Raw genomic sequence first — 19,395 nt, forward strand, 5'->3', positions numbered from 1 at the left:
GTAACCTGTGAAATTAAAAATTTAAGTTCAATTAAGAATTTTAATTGTCAATTAATTTAATGCTAAATGATAAAATTAAAAATAAAATCTTAAATAAAAAAATAACCAAAGCAAAAAAAAAAAAGAGTATCAAATATGGAAGGAGGAAAAAAATGAAGGTGTGAAATTGAAAAAGAGAAAAATTCAAAAACTATCTTAAATAGAAAAAAAAATTAAAAAAAGGGATCAAATTTGATAGACAAAAAAATTAAAGGAAGATCCAATTAAAAAAAAGAAAAAATAAATAAAAATAAAACAAATAAAAATCAAAATGAGGGACAAAATCAAAAGGAAAAATATCTTGAAAAGTTGATTTGAAAATTGTGGAGGGCAAGGCACATCTTTCTAAGTGAAAAGAGAAAAGAAAAGAAAAGAATAGAAAAAAGATGTTGGCGATGCATCGGAGGTCCAACGACTACACGCGCTATACAAGGTGGAAGAGGAGGTCGAGACCAATCAAATGACGCGGCACAATCAATTTTCTTCCACTGGAATTCAGTTGCACGCGCCGTCTAATGTGAATGACGCGCTGACGCGTTCAATGCACGCATCAGTAGCTTTTTGTGTTTTTTTTTAAAATACAACTCTATCCTCATGGCCTAAATATTATTATAAAAAAAACATCATACAATTACAAATTAACCCCTCAATCAAAGCTTTTGAAAATTTGAATTCAAAAGTAATAGAGTAATTATACTACAACAAAAAACAAATGACAGAAAAGACCTGGACTAGAGTTAAATGATTTTTTTTCTTTTAAGAGTAGAAAAATAATTTTATTGTAAAAAAACATAATAATAAAAAGACAAAGACACCCTGAATAAATCTCAAATGATAAATGAACAAAAAAAAAATCATTTTACCCTTAAAAAAACAGTTGTAATCTAAAAGTTTTTTCAATGATAAAATTATCATTTCAACGTTACAATTCATAATAAACAAATATATATAAAATGGTTTTTACTACATATTTTAGCTTTTTTATTTAATTTCCTTTTCAACAATTAACGCCTTAAACGGAGTTCATTTTCCAAAATTTGTAGCTGTATTGGTAACGGTGATTAGTGATAGTAAATGTAATGTAATGTGATTTAAGCAGGCAATTGGCGGGCCGCCTTTTCAACCTCACGTGACAGCTGATGCTTTGGCACACGACCCTCGAAATGATGTGGTGTCAAGTGTTGAATGGGCATCTCTAGGTCACCCATTTTGGTTGCTCGCTCACATGGGTGGTGGAGTAGCGGAAACGCTTCATTTCTTGAATAGAAAGAGGAAGCAATATTATTCTACAAAAAAAAAATATAAAAAAATCAATTAACAGTTCTAATGGCATGCGAACGCAGTTTGGAAAATGGAGAATAATCTCAGTCGCCGGCTCAAAACCGTCATCTGGCCGTAACGGAAAACGCTTATGCTAAGCAGAGGAAAGAAAAATCCCAGGGCGGTACGAAATTCAAATTTAGCACTGGAGAAAGAATTAAATAGTAATAATAATAATAAAAAAAAACCAACAACAGCTGTGCATCCAAGTCTCATTTTTAACTCTATATTTTTTCTTTCTATTTGCTTTTAAAACAGAGGAAGAAAGAAAGAGTAGCTACTACACTACCCTCTGCCCGCTCGCTCTCTCTCTCTCTCTTAAAATCCCCTTCTCTCAGAAAGCTCAGCCAACCATAAAAACAGAAAATTCTAGAGTAGAGATCAGGTCACCAGCATCAAGGACATCGTAGTCATTTCCCTCAGATCTATCCATTTTCTCTCCCTGAAAGACACACAGGAAAACCAGGGGGAGACACTCTCCTCTTATACACTTTCATACTGTCTGAAAAGGCAAGCGAACAGCTGTTCTTTCTAGCTCAACCATTCTTATATACCTTCTTGTTTTTTTTTTTTTTTAAATAATGGAGAGGAGCACTCCGGTTAGGAAACCACACACTTCCACTGCAGATCTGCTCACGTGGTCCGAGACTCCGCCACCTGATTCTCCCTCCGTTGGCTCCGCTCCTCGCCCTACTCGGTCCCACCAGGTCGCTCCCTTTTTTCTTTCTTTTTTAAATTCTTAACTTGTTAGTTGATTAATTTTTTTGGTGATTGATTTATAGCCTTCAGATGGGATCAGTAAGGTGGTGTTTGGAGGCCAAGTTACCGAGGAGGAGTTCGAGAGCTTAAATAAACGGTGAGATCTGCCTGCCTTCTTTTGTTTTTTCTGTCCCGTTACTTTTCAAGGATCTTAATAATTCATCTTTATTTCCACTATAAACTTTCTAAATTTGGCTTTGATAAGAAACTGAGAAAGAAGAGATTTTTTTTTGTCTAAAATTGGAAGAGTTGTCATTATTATTATTTTTTCGCACAATGGGGGTCTTATATATAATTCTAGTTACTTTCTGTTGAATTTGAACCATTTTGTGCGATATATATAATTCTAGTTACTGTCTGTCGAATTTGAATCATTTTGTGCGTGATTAATCCATCTTGTTGTCCTTAGATCTGTTGAAACATGCATTTCCATCAGATTTCACAGAGCTTAAAAAATATGTTTACTCATAAGGTTTGTGTCAAAAAATTTGTTTTACACATCTTACTTCTAATATTTGTTCCTTTTGACTTATAATCCTCTCTAATTTTATGTTACTCTTTGCCAATATTCTCATTGAAGTAGTATAATAATCTCTACCGAGTTTTTTTAAAGTCATTGATATTGCTTTTAACAATTCTAGTTTTTTAGGTTTATTTCAAAATATTGAAACAACCATTATCAATATTGTTTTCTCCGTAGAGTGATGGAGTCTTTGATGGCCGTGGGGTTGTCAAAATCTCTGTTTTCTGATACTAAAAAAACTGCAATGATGTACAGTCATTCTGCACCTTGTTGTTGTTCGTTGTTTTGAGGTTTCCATGTGAGGTCTTTGAATTGGTTGGCTTTGAAATTTTCAGGAAACCTTGTTCTGGGTATAAAATGAAGGAGATGACTGGCAGTGGCATTTTTGCAGCCAATGGAGAAGATGATACTGCCGAATCTGGCAGTGCCAACCCTATTCCTAACAGCAAAACAGGATTGCGAATGTACCAGGTACCTATTACATTGTTCTTGGTTAATTTTCTTCTAGTTTACGCACCACTCTTTGCCCACATTAAAGTAATTTCGCTAAATGATATGATGACTTGTGTTTCTGTATTTTGATTTCGGGAACTGCCAGCAAGCAATTGCTGGAATCAGTCACATTTCATTTGCAGAGGATGATAGTGTTTCTCCCAAAAAGCCTACTACTCTGCCCGAGGTAGCAAAACAACGGGAGTTAAGTGGAACCTTAGAAAGTGAATCCGATGCCAAGTTGAAGAAGCAGATCTCCGATGCCAAGTCCAAAGAGCTCAGTGGACATGACATCTTTGCACCCCCTCCTGAAATTTTACCACGGCCGACAACTGTGCGTGCTTTGGCTTTGCAAGAAAGCATCCAATTGGGTGAACCGTCTCCGCATGATGTAAGTGCTTCTATCAATCTTTATAATTTGAGTTCGTGTGGATGCATAAGCAAAGTGTTCTGGTTTCTCCCAATCCCTTTTCCTCTCTTGCTTTGCAAGGGAATTTAATCGACCAAATGAATTGGTTGGGGGACATGGTAATGGTTGTCATACATGCAGGCCAAAGATTTATTGTTCAAAATTTTTAGGTTATATTCGCCTAAGCTTAGGATGACTGCTTAAATAAATGGACTTTGTTTACTAGAGGAAGTATATAATTTCCTTGCAGCAGGACTGACCTGCTCTGTAGGTTTGAATTAAAGCCTAACTGGTTATGTGTTTTGCTGGAATTTTTTAGCCTGTTGGAGGTCAGCAGCCTAGCGAGGAATCAGTAGTGAAGACAGCAAAGAAAATTAATAATCAGAAATTCAATGAACTTTCTGGAAATGACATATTCAAAGGTGATGCTCCTCCATCATCTGCAGAGAAACCTCTGAGCGTGGCAAAATTGCGAGAGATGAGCGGCAATGATATATTTGCTGATGGGAAGGTAGAGTCTCGAGACTTCCTAGGTGGCGTACGGAAGCCCCCTGGCGGCGAGAGCAGCATTGCCCTGGTTTAATTTATTAGGTCTAACCCCGTTATTTTATCACGCAGTGTCTGGTTGTGTTTATTGCTAGTGGGAATGTGTTCCAATATTATTTTGACCTTGCATTGTGGGTTTTGGGAATTATATTTTAGGTCTTAACACGCCAAACAGTGTTGTGGACTGTCTGCTAATTGGTTTGTGTGTCCATACTCGTGTTTTTTCAGTGCTTGTTTTAGTGAAGTACTTGGGCTGTTGACCAGATTTCATTTTGTACTTAGGATTAAATTTGCCATTGTTAATTGTTTGTGATTCATTCTGATGAACTATTTTCTTGTCCCCACTGAGCGCCTTTATAGCTCAGCAGAAGATTGTTCGGTGTTTGTTGAACCTTAAAAGTTGTAGCAGTTGGTGTTTGTCCTTTTTTATCATTTTCCCGACCTTTAAGAGTAGTCCAGAGGACAAGAAATCCATGAAGGGATTGTCTCCAATATCTGTAATCGTAGTTCTGTAGTGCTCAGATTGTAGTGTTTGCGGTCTGCACTTCAGTCCACTGTTTTGAAGCTAAACAATACATTCACAGTGTGGTTGCGGGTGATTTTTAAATAATTTTTCATGTTAAAATACATGTCAATGATATTTTTTTATTTTTTAAAAATTATTTTTGATATCAGCATATCAAAACGATCTAAAATGTATAAACCATATTAAATTTTAACAAAAAAAAAATTTAAATTTTTTGAGAACGCAGCCACAGCTGTGATCTAAGTAGTTGACTTGTGACTCCAAATTTAAATACAAATAAAAGGAGAATTTACTTTATAATCTAGTAAGGAGAATTTACTTTATAATCTAGTAAAAAACCTGGGTTTATCTGGGTGACTTGTTTGGTCTAGGAAAAAAATAGTTAAAACCTGTTGATTGTTTTTCTATAAAAAAATGATGTCATTTTAAATTTTTTATAAAATAAAAAAATTGAGTTGACGTTGGTTAAAAACAATGACTTGGGCTCGCTCTGGGGTGACCCGTTTAAAAACTATGCTTCAGTCCAGTGCTTCTATCTGATGGTTTATTCATTCAAGGCATTTTTATTGTTAATCCAAATCTGCGTCCATCTATTGCAGTCTTCGTTCATCAAATAAATATTACAATTTACAAGTATGATCATAAATGAGCTAGTAATCAGATTGCTGATGAATCTCAACGTTGAGTGTAAATGACAAGAGGTCTCTGAAATAGTTTCTTCAAGACTGGGACACATTCCACCGCTGCCATGGCGGAGACCGCCCTATTCGAAAGGGAGCTCTTGGTAACCACATCACGCAACCAAGACAACCAGAAGTAGCAAGGCAAAGCAGGAAAGACACGCTGATAGACTAATTGCCTTGTAGCAGAATCATGTACTGAAATATATTGCAGCTTAGGCATATTCATGCCCCACTAATTCTAGAAGTAGTTTTTCATAGTCACCATGGATGTCCTTGACAATGGCACGACCCAGAGGTTTAGTACCGTTCCTTCGCTGGTATTCACTCATCTTTTATGACCTTCATGTCAACCTCCGCCCTTGTTGCGACAACTCTAGTACTCAAAGCACCTTCACCTGTTCCTCTCCTGTTTATCGCTCGACGGAGAACCTTTACAGAGCACTTCTCAGGGCGAGTCAAGCACTCAACAGTGGCACTCAGCCATGCGAAGAACTCATCCTTGGGACCGGCTTTCAAGCCCTTCGCATAGAAGTGCCCGTTAAAGAATTAGCAATTGATGATCAACTAACAGAAAGCCTAAATATAAAACTAGGCTTCCTAGCAAGATGTGACTTCCCACTTCCATGAAATTTGTAATAGCTAACCAGGGATGAAGTGTGGATTTGAGGTTCGACTTGGATTATAACCGTTTGCACCGCGTTCCATGAAATTTTGATTTTTTAAAATATTTTTAAATAATTTTAATGCACTAATATTAAAAATAATCAAGATGTCAAAAAATCCCACAATTACAGCTATATCCTGTATAGAAAAGTTACCATACAATGAGGCTTACTCCTTGTTGATATCATTACCAAATTCATTTTTTTACCGGTTCAGAGTAGCATTGATCTATGCTTTGCTCCTTGCAGCCAAAATCGGTCAGTAGCTCCAATTCTCTCTTCCCTCTAACTTCATACAACATCCACATCCATGCTCTCTGCATTTTAGCTAAAACAGATAAAAAGCCATTTTAGTTCAATCTCTGTTTATGGCTTCTAACAGTTTCTTACTTAAAATGCCTTTTCACGATAGTAATTTTGATGATAATTTTAAACTATTTGCAGCAGCTACAACTAAAGAAGAAGAGAGAGCAACAAGCTATATGTGGTTCTTCCATTTATCGTGAGAGACCTGAAGGTCATGAAATGCTTGAGCATAACTGTTTTGCTGAAACCCCTTTATATCCTCCACATTTCTTCCAGTTAATGTTCACGAACCAACAATTATTTTAGAAGCCGTGGCTTTATATGATACTTGGATATAGCATGCTTTCTTTGAATTAATTACCAGACCTCACAGTGTCATCAATGTTCTAGAATGCTCTTATATCTTTTCTGAACTAGCAAAAAGGCATGGTCCATGTGTTAATTGTTCATTAAATGGTTATAACTATACAATATGATATTATCTTATTGATGGTATATATCCAACATGGTCGACTTTGGTAAATACAATTCCATCTCCACAAGGAAAAAAACAAAAGTTCTTTCTTGCAGTTTAAGAGTCTGCAAAGATGAAGAGCAAGCTTTGGGGGTGCTATAGGCACGGTTTGTTTACCATAATTCTCGTGAACCGAATGTTTTTGGAACCAACAATTACTATAAAAGTGTGTATTATAAAGCGTAATATGGTCATCGAAGATGAGCGATATGTTGATAGACTGACTTTAACTATTAATTAAATGATCAAATTCTAATTATATCACCTTTATTATGAGAGTACATCTAAATGGTTTAAATCCATTCAAAAAATATTTTTTTTTATTAACGTGAGTGTCTGGATCAATTTGCACGTACCTCGACTAATTCTACGGGTCTTGAATCTAATAACTATGTAAATGTCCAGTGATTCTGATGTTTGTAAGACTCAAACTAGTAATTTTTGATAAACAAATCTAAAATCTGATCGGTTAAGTCATGATTCATTAAAAAACATCTTCAAATTAAGGACGGAGGAACTCATTCATAACTTAAGTTGACCTCATGGTTCACTGAAATGGAAAAATTGTACTATGTTGTTGAGCATTCATGGAAAAAACACATATGTTAACATCTAAGGATTTCCTTAATTGAAACATGTAGAAGTTACCTTATGGTTCTGTGTCAAGATAAGCAGCTCAACAACATAGTTAGTCCTATAAAAATACAACAAGAAGAAATTGACAAGAAAAATAGACAGAGAGCGAAGCTCTAGTGAAAATCAGAAAGCTCAAAGCTATTGGCGATGCATATCTCACTGTACAAAGTAAAGACTGTTATGAGTAGCATGTCCAAGAGAAAAACAATACTCAAAAAGGTAAATGGAATTCAGAGCTTCAAAGTAAGATCAGGTGCTGATGAATATGTTCTTGGTAGCAGTGCCCTTGCTTCAAATTCATAATCGGACTTTGCGCCAACTCTAAACCTGATTTACCCCTAACTACCTCACCAACCTGCCTAGAATTCACAGGCCAATACGAACCCTTATCATCATCTTCCATGAACGTTTTGGCATTCCATATAGCCTTGCTCAAACATAGCTCCACCTCTTGTAAAAGGACGTGCTTGTGATTGAATGATACTATGGTGCATTGTAGCATGAGCTTTCATCCCAACATACCGAAATACAAAGCCATTAAGTGGCAGAGAAGCCAAGTTAGTATATACCTATCTAAAAATATTTTCATTCGCATTGCTCGCTTTGCCAAGTTAGTATATCCAAGGGTCCATAAGAGTCAGAATACAAAACAATTTCCAGAAACAGAAGATGGAATCAAGAGCAAAGCTTGCCCACCAATGTCCACTGTGATTAATGTTTGAAGCCACAACATCAGCTGCTCCAAAGGATCACAATCCCATCCATAAAAGCATGACTAGCATGAATGCATACGAAACTCTCGTTACTTCAGGAAGGATCCATACCATTTTCACGGCTTTTCGAAGCACTAGCATGGTCTGTGAAAAAACAATGGTCAGTGGGAGATCTTGATATCCAAATTTTCAATTAGAAATAGAACCCTTAAATGAAACTAAATATTGCATCTAATGCGGCATTTAGGGACATTTCATGTACTGAAAAATTGCACATGCATCAATTAACAGAAACTAAAAATGGTGAACCTCACAATTAGTGTTTTGTTTTTCTTTTTTCTTTTTAGTTTTTTTTTAATTTATGTTTTCTTATTTAATTCTTCAACATTTTATTTATTAGAAATTAAACTTCATAATTTGATTTAATTTACTATTTATATAATTATTAATGTCTTATGACCTGAGTTAGAGACTTGACTGGTTAACTTAGTTGACTTGAGTGTTTTTTTTTTTTTTAATTGGTTTTTTTTCCTTTTAATTAGTAATTTCACCATTCCTATAGGGTTAATTGAGAATTATGTTTCATGATTTATTTTAGTTTGTTTTTTATGAGATTATATTGATCTTATAATCCAAGTCTTTTTTTTATTGTATTCTTTTTTTAAATTGATTTTTTTTCATTCTTATCATTTAACAATAAATTGATTAAGAATTAAACTTTATAATTTGTTTTGATTTACTTTATATAAGGTTATTTCAGTCTCATGACTTGGATCATGAGTTTAAGAGGTTAGCTTGGCTTGATTCAAGTTATTTTTTAGTTTGCTTTATATGAGGTCATCTTGGTCTCATGACTTAAATTATGAGTTTAGCAGGTTAACTCGGGTTGACTCAAATTGTTTTTTTATGTCCTTTTTTTTCATTGATTTTTTTTCTTCAATTTCATCTTTCAACATTGGGTTTATTAGAAATTGAGCTTCATAATTTCTTTTGATTTGCTTTTTATTAGGTTATCCCGGTCTCATAACTTGAATTGTGGATTTTGTAGGTTAACATGGGTTGGCTAAGATATTTTTTTGTCTTTTTTTTTATTTCATCTTTCAACATTGGATTGATTGTGAATTGAGTTTCAAATTTGTTTCAATTTGTTTTCTATTGTATTATCATGGTCTCATGACCCGGATCGTGGGTTTAGCAGTTAACTCAGGTCGATTTAATATATTATTGTTTCAATATTAAAAAAAAAATATCATCTTGATTTTTTTAGTTAAACTATATTTTTACCAATCATTTAGATTATCTTTAAATTCATCTAATCGATTTGATCTCATAAACTCCTATATAATTAAAAAACAATTATTAAGAAGATGTTAGCAATGTCCTATACCTTTTTTTTTTTTCATAGGAAGATGTTAGTAATGTCCTACACTTTTTTTTTACATTAATTTTTTTATCAACCTACAGTGTAGCATCGACTAAAAAATTTGTAGTTTTATAAATTTTATCACTCCACGGAAGATCTATCGGTTGTTTAATTACAAATTCACCATTCCATTGGTGGTTTTACATACTGGTGTTGTATCTAGCTAGCGAGTGGATCTTCAGATCGAATTTAACTGCAGGACTGTAATGAGTAATCCACGATCGAGAAAAAGCATGGACAAGAATTGCAGATTAAATTTTGAAATCTCACATGCTTAAATTTACTTGTGAGAAAGATTATGAAATCAAAAGGAAAGATCAAGAATAACTGGAATTTTTTTTTTCTGCAAGAACGAGAAAAAGAATTTATTAAACAGCTACAGTTTGTACACATATACTTGGAAAACTCTATTAATCCATTTAAAGTAAACATCCTGCACTATAGGCCGTTTTGATGACTTTTTACTATATTTTTTTTTAAAAAAGAAAATGATTTGTATGTCATATTTAATAGTTAAATTGGACAGAATATAATTTTAAAAAATGTCAATCAAAATATCTTATAGTCAGAGTTGATAATTTGCGAACCGAACACTTATTTTTATTTAAAAATGTTTTGACTTCAAAATTCTTATTAGTGATTTTTCTATTAAATTTATTTAACATAACAAAAAAAAGCTTGTCTTTTTTACTATAAAGAAAAAGAGAAGTGATTATAATTTAATGGTGTTACAATGTATGAAAACTAGACCTAATGTTGAGAGTATCATATCACTTAGAGTCAATGCTGTAAATTCTATTCCAAAAGTGAATTTACGAAAATTAGTAATATAAGATTAGATACATGTAAACATGTAATATTTATAAAAATTTAGCCCAACTTAATAAATCCAACCCGCTTATATCTAATAAAAATAAATATACCAAGTTTATAATTTATTAAATATTAAAATTTAAATTAGATATAATTATAAATACAAACCGACCCAACTACATCACCACCACTAAAACTGGTTCTGAATTTCTATAGCTTGGGTTCAGGCTCACTTTCGAGGTTTAGATTGGTGGTGATCATGGTTTTTTAACTCTTGCTAGGCCTTTTTATTGAGAGTGCTTGTTATTCTCTCCTCTTGTGCGTTGAGTCAGCCTATGCTAAAATGGTTTAGCAGACTTGCACTTATTTTTATTATTCCTTCCTTGTTTTAAATGTTAGACGTCCAATCTCTAACTGAAAAGCTTCTTTTTTAGCTGAAGAAGACAGAGAAAGGATGAGATCACCTGGATGCTTTCCTTCTATCACTTCCACTACTAAACACCTCTATACACATCACATTTTTCGGTTACTTCGGTGCACAAAGAAGCTCTGCCACACAATTGAGTGAACAAGTCAAGTCTTACCGTGGGGTTTTCTTTCTTTCTTTCTTTCTTTTTCTTGGCTTTCATATGCAAGAAGTGATTAGATGAATTGAGATTTTGAAAGCCTGCCAGTGCCAAAGTTTGATATGCGAGCTTCCGTATTCGAAATCGAGCAATAGGTTTTTATGTCTAGATGAACAAGTTGGGGTGAAATATCGTGGTGCATGCAAGCCACCGCATGAGCAACGCCTTGGCAGACAATATTTAGCTTCTTGTACCAATCCAATTCTTTAGCTTCTTCATCGTTTCTCGAGATTGTTGCCAAAAATATTTACCCTCAGTTCGTCTTAGTGGACAATATTTACCCTCTTTGAAGGCTTGTCATAACCTAAAAACGGGTACCATGAATGCAAACTGATACCATATATTCGTACTTAACATCCGGGAGTTGCAAAGATAAAGCACCTTGTTTGCTGTTATATCTGTACTCAACACACGTACGACACAAACATACCTAATGGCGCCAGTTTTCATATTCATTTGGATCTGGATTGATCCTTTTCGCCCTGAATCTTCCCTTCAGTTCAAACGTGTCAAAGAATGGAAAGGGCTGGCAGGATTGGTAGTCAATCTGTCAATGCAGCCACTTCCATGGAAACTAAAACCTGCAGAAGTAGATTCCAGGACCAAAGCCTCATCCAGAATAACTTCATGAGAATCAAAATATTCAAATACTTAGTTCAATAATTTGCACAGAATTGACAATCTTTCTGCTGCATCGGTAGAAAAGAGGGAATCTAGAACTTAAAGACAGCTCTTTATCAGCTTGCTCATGCATTACTATTGGTTGGTGGAGTGCTAGAAGTACTTGATAAAAAGCACAGCATCACCGGGCCAAATCAAGACAATGTCACAGTAAAGTTGTTAAAACACCAGATTGGCCAGCATTAATATGAAATCGTTGATGGCAGAGTAGCAGCGATAGCTGGTGCATCCTCTTCCAGTCAGCATCATTCACACTTCCTAAAAAACACTATATAAGGCCAATATAAATGAACCATGAGAAATCATATTGATTAGAACATTTAGTAATAGAATTGGACACGACAATCATAACGGAAAGAGAGATCATTTAAGGGAAGTAATGAACCAAGGAATCACAGTGGGAAGGAACAAAGGAAAAGGAATCCACCCGGAGTTAGTAAAGTCTCAACAATGGCAAGCAACAAAGCTGGAATGTGAAAGCAATAGCATGTGAATGAGCAAGAAACACCTGAGAGACTCATACAGCATCAGGCAATGAGAGCAGGTACAAAAACTTCGATCAAGCCTAAATTTGGTGAGCAATGCACCAAGAACGTAGATATATGCAACCTTCAAAAGCATAAGTTGGTTAAATCCAACATACAATGTTTCATCCATCAAAAAGATAATTCTAGCATGTCATTAGTCTTACAAAAGTAGGAACACACTACTCCACGAACAAAATTCCCAACATTCCTGCAAGGCAAGAAGTCATAATACTAAGGGTCCAGCCACTAATGAAGAATATAATCAATAATCAAATTGCACGGGACTCACATCGGTATCAAACCTTCATGTTAATGGGCTCAAGAATCAACTGATTCATTGCAAGGTGAGACACTCTTTGAAGTAGGTGAGCGTTTGTTATCATTGCGTCCATTAGGACTTCCATCCCTAGGATGTGCCCTGTGTGGAGAAGGGCTCCTTGGAGAATTAGGGCTGAGCCAAGCAAGGAAGGCAGGTAAAGATGGATCAAGTTTCCAATCAGATAAACAAATTACAAGCAATTTTGACGATGAGAAAAGCATAAGAATGATCTAATAATACCTTCCATTAGGTGAGCGTTTGTTATCATTAAATCCATTAGGACTTCCATCCCTAGGATGTGCCCTGTATGGAGAAGGGCTCCTTGGAGAAATAGGGCTGAGCCAAGCAAGGAAGGCAGGTAAACATGGATCAAGTTTCCAATCAGATAAACAAATTACAAGCAATTTTGACGATGAGAAAAGCATAAGAATGATCTAATAACCTTCCATTAGGTGATCGTTTGTTATCATTACGTCCATTAGGACTTCCATCCCTAGGATGTGCCCTGTGTGGAGAAGGGCTGCTTGGAGAATTAGGGCTGAGCCAAGCAAGTAAGGCATGTAAACATGGATCAAGTTTCCAATTAGATAAACAAATTACAAGCAATTTTGATGATGAGAAAAGCATAAGAATGATCTAATAATACCTTCCATAAGACTGGCTCCGACGGTGTCGTTTCTCATCATGTCCTCTACCAGATTCTTTGCGATGATCTGGGCTGTGGCTCACGCTTCGGGGATGATAATCTCTATCCCTACCTCGATACCCATCACGGTCATAACGATCCCTGCTTATACTGCGACTTCTCCTTCTGTAATCCCTGTCCTTGTCCTTGTAGCCATCTCGATACCTGAAAAATATTTGGTGAGACACCACAAGCAGTGAAACTACAATAACACTATGTCACATTTACAAGCTTTAAGGTGGAATCAATTTGCAAGATGATGGCATCTCCTTGTAAATGTTCATTTAAAACCTAAATCCTCCACAATACAAACAAAATGCAAGCCAAAGTCTGGAGAAGATCCTCACCTTGGACGAGGGCTGCGGCTTCTGGACCTACCTTTAATCTTTGAAGATGATTCCACTATCCTCCCACTCCGACTGAAAATATAAACAAAACAACTGAATTAAAATGGAAAAAACCTGAAGCAACAATTACTTGAAGAAGAAAATGCAACTTCTCAATCAGTTTTAATAAAAAATATCCTGGTGTAAGATAATCATATAGCAAACAAAAGTAGAAAACTTAATTTGAAAACAAGAGAACACAAAGGGAAAAAAAAGATTTCACCAAGGTAAAGAAAGATAACATACTCCACAGAAGGGGAAAAAGAACAAGTAGAAAGCTTCCATCTAATTGATATAGTTGGGTTTGCGATAACAAATGATTATAAACAGTCAGGTGTGGGTTTATCACAATTATATGAGAACCTGCCCTAGACAGATTACATGGATAGCCGGACAGATACATTTATGGACCAGTGAGACAAATCTAGGTCTAAGAAAAAGTTTGGTTGCGCCAGACCAGAATAACAACTCAAAAGGACCATAACTTTTGATCTAACCATTGGATCACACTCAAATTTTATAGAAGTTTCTGGAGGCTGTTTTCCTTAGTGTAGCATGGAATCGCTACTCCAACCATCGGATCTTTAGATTCTGAAAATGCCATAAGGCCCCGGTTTTGGCAGTTTTTGTGATTTTCCTTGTTATTTTCAGATTTCATGCTTCTTTCCTTTGTAATTTCAGATTTTTATTTTGTTTTCTGATTGAGATAGGGTTTTTGGTTTATTTAAGGCTTTGTATACCTCCTAAAAAGGGGCACTTGAGGATTGTTATTTTAGAGAATAAAACCTGCAAACTTGAGGTTCATATCTGCAGCCCCTTTCAATCATTAAAATTCATGTGTTCTTTCTTTGTTTGTTTGTTGTCGTCTTTAGCTTCCATCTACATCACTAACATAGACCCGAGAACAAAAATTTTAATAGAGTAACACATACGGTTGTTTGCTAGTTACAGGCAAAATAGCTCTCATTTGGATCAATAGTAATGTATTACCTAATCCAAATTGTAGATTATTTGCACAGCTGCAGGCGCTAGAAGTCTCATAATTTGTTCATTATTAACAAAACAAGCATCCAAATTAACATTTTTTCTTCCCCATTAAATAAACTCAAAACAAGTTAAGAGAGTTTTAACTACTCACATTCGCTCAGCGTTGGGCCCATACTTGGCGAATTGCACCATAATCTCTCTCCCATCCACAACTCTCCCTAAAAAAAAATCCAAAATACAAATTAATAACCTTAAATTTCCAAAATAATAATAATAATAATAATAAAACAACAACAACAGAATACAACAATTCGAGTGTATAAAAAAGTATAAACACTAACCATCAAGCCTATCAACTGCCTTCCGCGCCTCTTCAGCGTATTTATACCTCACAAACGCAAAGCCTCTCGATTCTCCAGTCCTTTCGAAAAACAATCATTACTACACACACATTTATATACAAAAAAGTGTATGCATAGGTTTATTTATATACCTCCGATCGCGGGGTATGAATACATCGACTACCTTGCCGTACTTGTCAAAGAGAGGGAAAAGATCGTCGGCAGTGGTTCCTGCGAGAGAGTAAGAACAGAGAGTTATGAATTATTAACATTATGGTACCCAAATTAAAGGGAAGAGTAAAACTGGAGAGAAGGGAAGGATAAATACGGAAAGTGATGTTGAGAACGAGGAGAGAAAAGGTGTCTCTGATATCTGGAGGACCAGATCGGCCGAAATGTGACATATCGCTGTGCGGCTTTGATGAGCTAGCGGGTGACGGGGTGACGGAGTGAGGGAGTGAGAGTGTGTGTGTTCTGTGCGTGGCGGATTGGGGGCTAGGGTTTTGAATTTTGAGGAGTGGGAAAAATGCGACTGAATTTTTTTTTTTTTGGCAAATATAGTAGCAGTAGAAGAGTTTACGTAGCTGTCTAGGGTGGTCTCTAAAATATTTTATTTTATTTGAAAATATATTATAATTTTTTTAATTTTTTTTAAAAATATTTTTAATATTAATATATCAAAACAATTTAAAAATTAATTTAAAATTAATTTTTTTAAAAAATATAATTAGACTACAATACTAAATACCACCTATATCTTTACGTATATGCCCCTATTTTGTTTTTAGAGTTACAAGAAGCTTCCTCCACTTGTTTCGTGGACATTGTTTTAAAACCCGATCCAATACTAGAATAAGATTTAGGTCATAGATTGAAATGGTCAATGAGGATTAATGAAAAAAATTTAAAATAATATTATTTTGATAAAAAAATATTAAAAAAAATTAACAAGTTAATGACTGAGTTTTGACTAGGTTAAAATTGGGTTGACCAAATCAACCTAGATTTTTGACCGAGATAGCTAAGTTTTTCTTTTTACTTAGTCAATCCGGAGCCTAAACCGATTTGGATTTTAAAACTATATTTGTGAGTTCAAGATTCGCTCATGCTTTTCCCATCAACATAGACCCACATTTCTTTTCCTACAAAAATGTTTTTTTTCTTTTTCAAAAAGAAATAACTTTATGTTATTAAAAAGAAAAGGCCAAAATATATAGAAATAAGGTCAATAATTCTTACATCTCCTCTCTACTCTCCACATCACCATTTGTTGGCACCACCATAAGCTAATAGTGTGTTTGTTTTTACGGTAATTTTTGTGGTGGTGGTTTGGAAAAGTGATTTTAAAAAAATCATTTTTTTATGGTTGGTTTAGATAAAAATATGTGTTTAGTTAAAATTGTGATTTGAATTATTGTTTGACCAAAAGTATGTCATGATATGTTTGGTTAAAATTGTGGTTGGAATTGATATTGTACATAAAATGACTAAAAAGGACACAAATTTATTTCTTATGTTTTAAATAGAAAAAAATAACAAATAGTTGATATTAATCAGTATAAAAGGAAATTGTTCATTTTAAAAAAAATATAATTATCCCATCAAATTTGCTGCAATGTCATCACAAATATAATCCATACGCGAAGCCCTCTAGTGCCCATGTGTTTGTGATCGTGGAACCACGTCGGTTAAAATATCCTCAGGAAAAAAATCGAGATGGCGATCAAACTCATTAAATGCAACATCTTGGATTGACTTCCTTATAATGTAATTATGTAGTGTCATTGATGCGACAATAATTTAAACTTGTGTTTTGTAAGGAAACACATGTGTGTTCTACAAGATTTTTTACCTTTTTTTTTCAAACTCCAAAAGTGTGTTCTATTACACATTGTATCGATGAAATGACACGATTGAATATTTCTTTTCGACTTTGCAATTGGCATCGTTAATAAAATTCTGGAAGATGATATCTCTCACCTTTATATGGCCCCAAGTAACCGTACTCATTTGAATATCTTGAATCAATAAGATAATACTTTCCTGCAATAGCATAATGTTTGTTTTAAACTTATTCCTATTACAGACCGAAAAGAAAATTATTCAAATTTAATAGCATTTACATTGTTTATTTCTCAATACCTTTTAGTGGCTTTGAAAATTTTATATTTGAATTATCAATCGTCTCAAAAAAATATCCTTGTATCGTGCACTACCTTCCCAACTAGCTCAAACAAATGTAAATTGCATGTCAAAGTTACATGTCGCCATTATATTTTGAGTGAGTACACCTTTTTTGCCAATAAATGATATTTGATTTTCTTGTGATATATAAGCATGTACATATACTCCATCAATCGCTCAAATATAATTCTACTTCCAAAAAGAATAGTTTAACAATCAATTGAAACTTAGTCAACATATGTTTTTTGTAACCTTTTCAATCATTAAATAATTAAAATACTTTAATGTCACCTTGAAATATGGTATATATCTTGGATTCATTGCGATTTCTCTCGGTATTGTTGAGAATTTTGGATCTATTGGTTTGATGAAATCAACAGCTAGCAAGCACATCAACATAAGAACTTCATTGAAATATATACTTACAGTTTCATCTGAATATTGAAATCTCTCATGGACTTCTCTATTTGAAGCACATAGTGCTAAAGTACAGAGAAACATGACTACCTTCTCAATAACACTCATCCTCCTAGATGGTTTAATCCATATTGCGTTTTCAAATAAACATATAGACTCTGCAATGTGCCTGCATCCATCTTAAACATGTCAACACAACATATCCAATACCCATTTAAAATTTCATTCAAACATCCCTTTTCCCGTGTTGTATGAAACCATACATGGTTCCTTATAATGTATAACAAGTGCTCTAGCTGTGCATAATAGTTGTTTACGCCGATCAAAATTTCTAAGCCAAAACAAATCTCCTTCCTTATTATCATTGTATTCATTTTCATCATCGTCGTCATCATCATCATCATCATTTGTATTGTTGTCATCACCAGCACTGCTATTATATTTAAGACCATTACCACTACTTCTATCACCAGAACCATGTGAACACATACTAAACAACATTATTCATAACATTTTCATAATCCCCATCAAATAGATCATTAAACCAATTTGCATCCATATCTACAGAAGAACGATATTTTTTCACTCATGAGAATGACACAATTAGACGAAGACGGAGGGATATGTTTATAATTTGAAAATTTGATATAGGCTTAAACTTATACCCAAATAGAAAATTATGGAAGCATTCATAAATTACCATAGTTCTGTGAGTAATAATTAATGAATATAAGAGTAAATGTAAAACAAACATACAAATATGTGAGCTTTTAATTAGGTAAATGAGTTTAATACAACATATCTTATGGCATTTAATTAAGATTAGTTGTATACATGATGTTGAGAGTTAAGTTTAATAAAACCTAGTCAAGTTTTCAGACTAATTGGGATGAAATGAGGATGAAAAAACATGTCTCATATGAGGTCATGGTTGTAAATTGAAAAAAGACAACTCACCTTTTAAAATACATGCAATTTAAAATGATACAAATGAAATGCATTTTATAATGAATACAGTTGTGTCTTACAATAGCTATTAAAAATGATGGATGTGTTTTTATTGTAAGTGTGCATTATATAGGCAACCAATAAAATTTCACGTGAGTTGAAATATGAAAGTGACATACTCAATGTTTAACAAACATTCATACCAACTTTCAACATTCATACCAACTTTCTCACCTATAATTTCAACTTACAATATGAATCATTCTCACCTACAATTCCAACTTACAACAGTCACTAATAAAATGCAATACATTCAACATCTTTAACATTAGAATAAAATTTTTAAAAAATAAAGCCTAACTTCGTACATTCAGACTAATGGACAACACAACAACATTTTAGCAGCAATAATGATGTCTAGATCAACATATCATAGCAAAATTTATCTCTCATAACTATAAAACATAGAGCACTAAAGTATGTATATGATAATACTCAATAAATATTATGTTCATGAAGCATTTAACATCTAATGAACAAATCATTGCATATCATTAAATGAAATTGTAAAAACCTATCCAACGATATTAGACTTGAAATATGAAATTCAAAGAATACCTCAAAACACATGAATCATTTTCAATATCAATTTTTCAGAAATGCCTTAGAGATAATTTTATTACAACAATACTTAATATGCAATTTAGATTTAAAGTAGATTAATCATATTGACCCTTACATCACAGTTTAAGGTTTGATCTCCTCTTAAATATTAATTTCAGCCATTGAAATTTTCTTTCCTTATCTTCAATTGCTGCCCACATTCCCCTTCCGCTTCTAACCATGAAAACTTAGCTGTAAAACAATAAAGCTCATTACCGAAAACCACTTTCTCAATGGAGTGAAACTCCTTCACGACCTCTTCTATGC

At 34.0% G+C, this 19,395-nt stretch overlaps 2 protein-coding genes across 17 annotated transcripts; one reads left to right on the plus strand and one right to left on the minus strand.

The window, feature by feature from the left end:
• Positions 1-1,360: 1,360 nt before the first annotated feature.
• Positions 1,361-4,415, plus strand: LOC133695189 (uncharacterized). The gene is made up of 6 exons (XM_062117054.1): positions 1,361-1,483; positions 1,618-2,066; positions 2,142-2,215; positions 2,977-3,112; positions 3,240-3,524; positions 3,862-4,415. The coding sequence occupies exons 2-6, from the start codon at positions 1,941-1,943 to the stop codon at positions 4,123-4,125; spliced, it is 885 nt and encodes a 294-aa protein (XP_061973038.1). The 5' UTR covers positions 1,361-1,483; positions 1,618-1,940; the 3' UTR covers positions 4,126-4,415.
• Positions 4,416-11,584: 7,169 nt separating this feature from the next.
• LOC133693134 (serine/arginine-rich splicing factor SC35-like) lies at positions 11,585-15,466 on the minus strand. 16 transcript variants are annotated; one of them, XR_009842081.1, is made up of 12 exons: positions 15,245-15,466; positions 15,069-15,147; positions 14,917-14,996; positions 14,727-14,793; positions 13,550-13,621; positions 13,164-13,367; positions 12,960-13,055; positions 12,758-12,853; positions 12,488-12,649; positions 12,363-12,406; positions 12,180-12,280; positions 11,585-11,929 (listed from the first exon to the last, which is right to left on the minus strand). XR_009842081.1 is itself a non-coding variant. In XM_062114272.1 (10 exons), the coding sequence occupies exons 1-9, from the start codon at positions 15,318-15,320 to the stop codon at positions 12,517-12,519; spliced, it is 903 nt and encodes a 300-aa protein (XP_061970256.1). In that variant the 5' UTR covers positions 15,321-15,466; the 3' UTR covers positions 11,585-11,929; positions 12,501-12,516. The 16 variants fall into 16 exon arrangements, 6 of the variants coding, with proteins under 6 accessions (XP_061970256.1, XP_061970253.1, XP_061970255.1 ...); XR_009842079.1 differs by having other exon boundaries at positions 11,585-11,939; XR_009842080.1 differs by having other exon boundaries at positions 11,585-12,280; positions 12,501-12,649.
• Between the last annotated feature and the right edge of the window lie 3,929 nt (positions 15,467-19,395).

This window comes from Populus nigra, chromosome 5 (assembly GCF_951802175.1).
Source record: "Populus nigra chromosome 5, ddPopNigr1.1, whole genome shotgun sequence".
NCBI classification, from domain to species: Eukaryota; Viridiplantae; Streptophyta; class Magnoliopsida; order Malpighiales; family Salicaceae; genus Populus; species Populus nigra.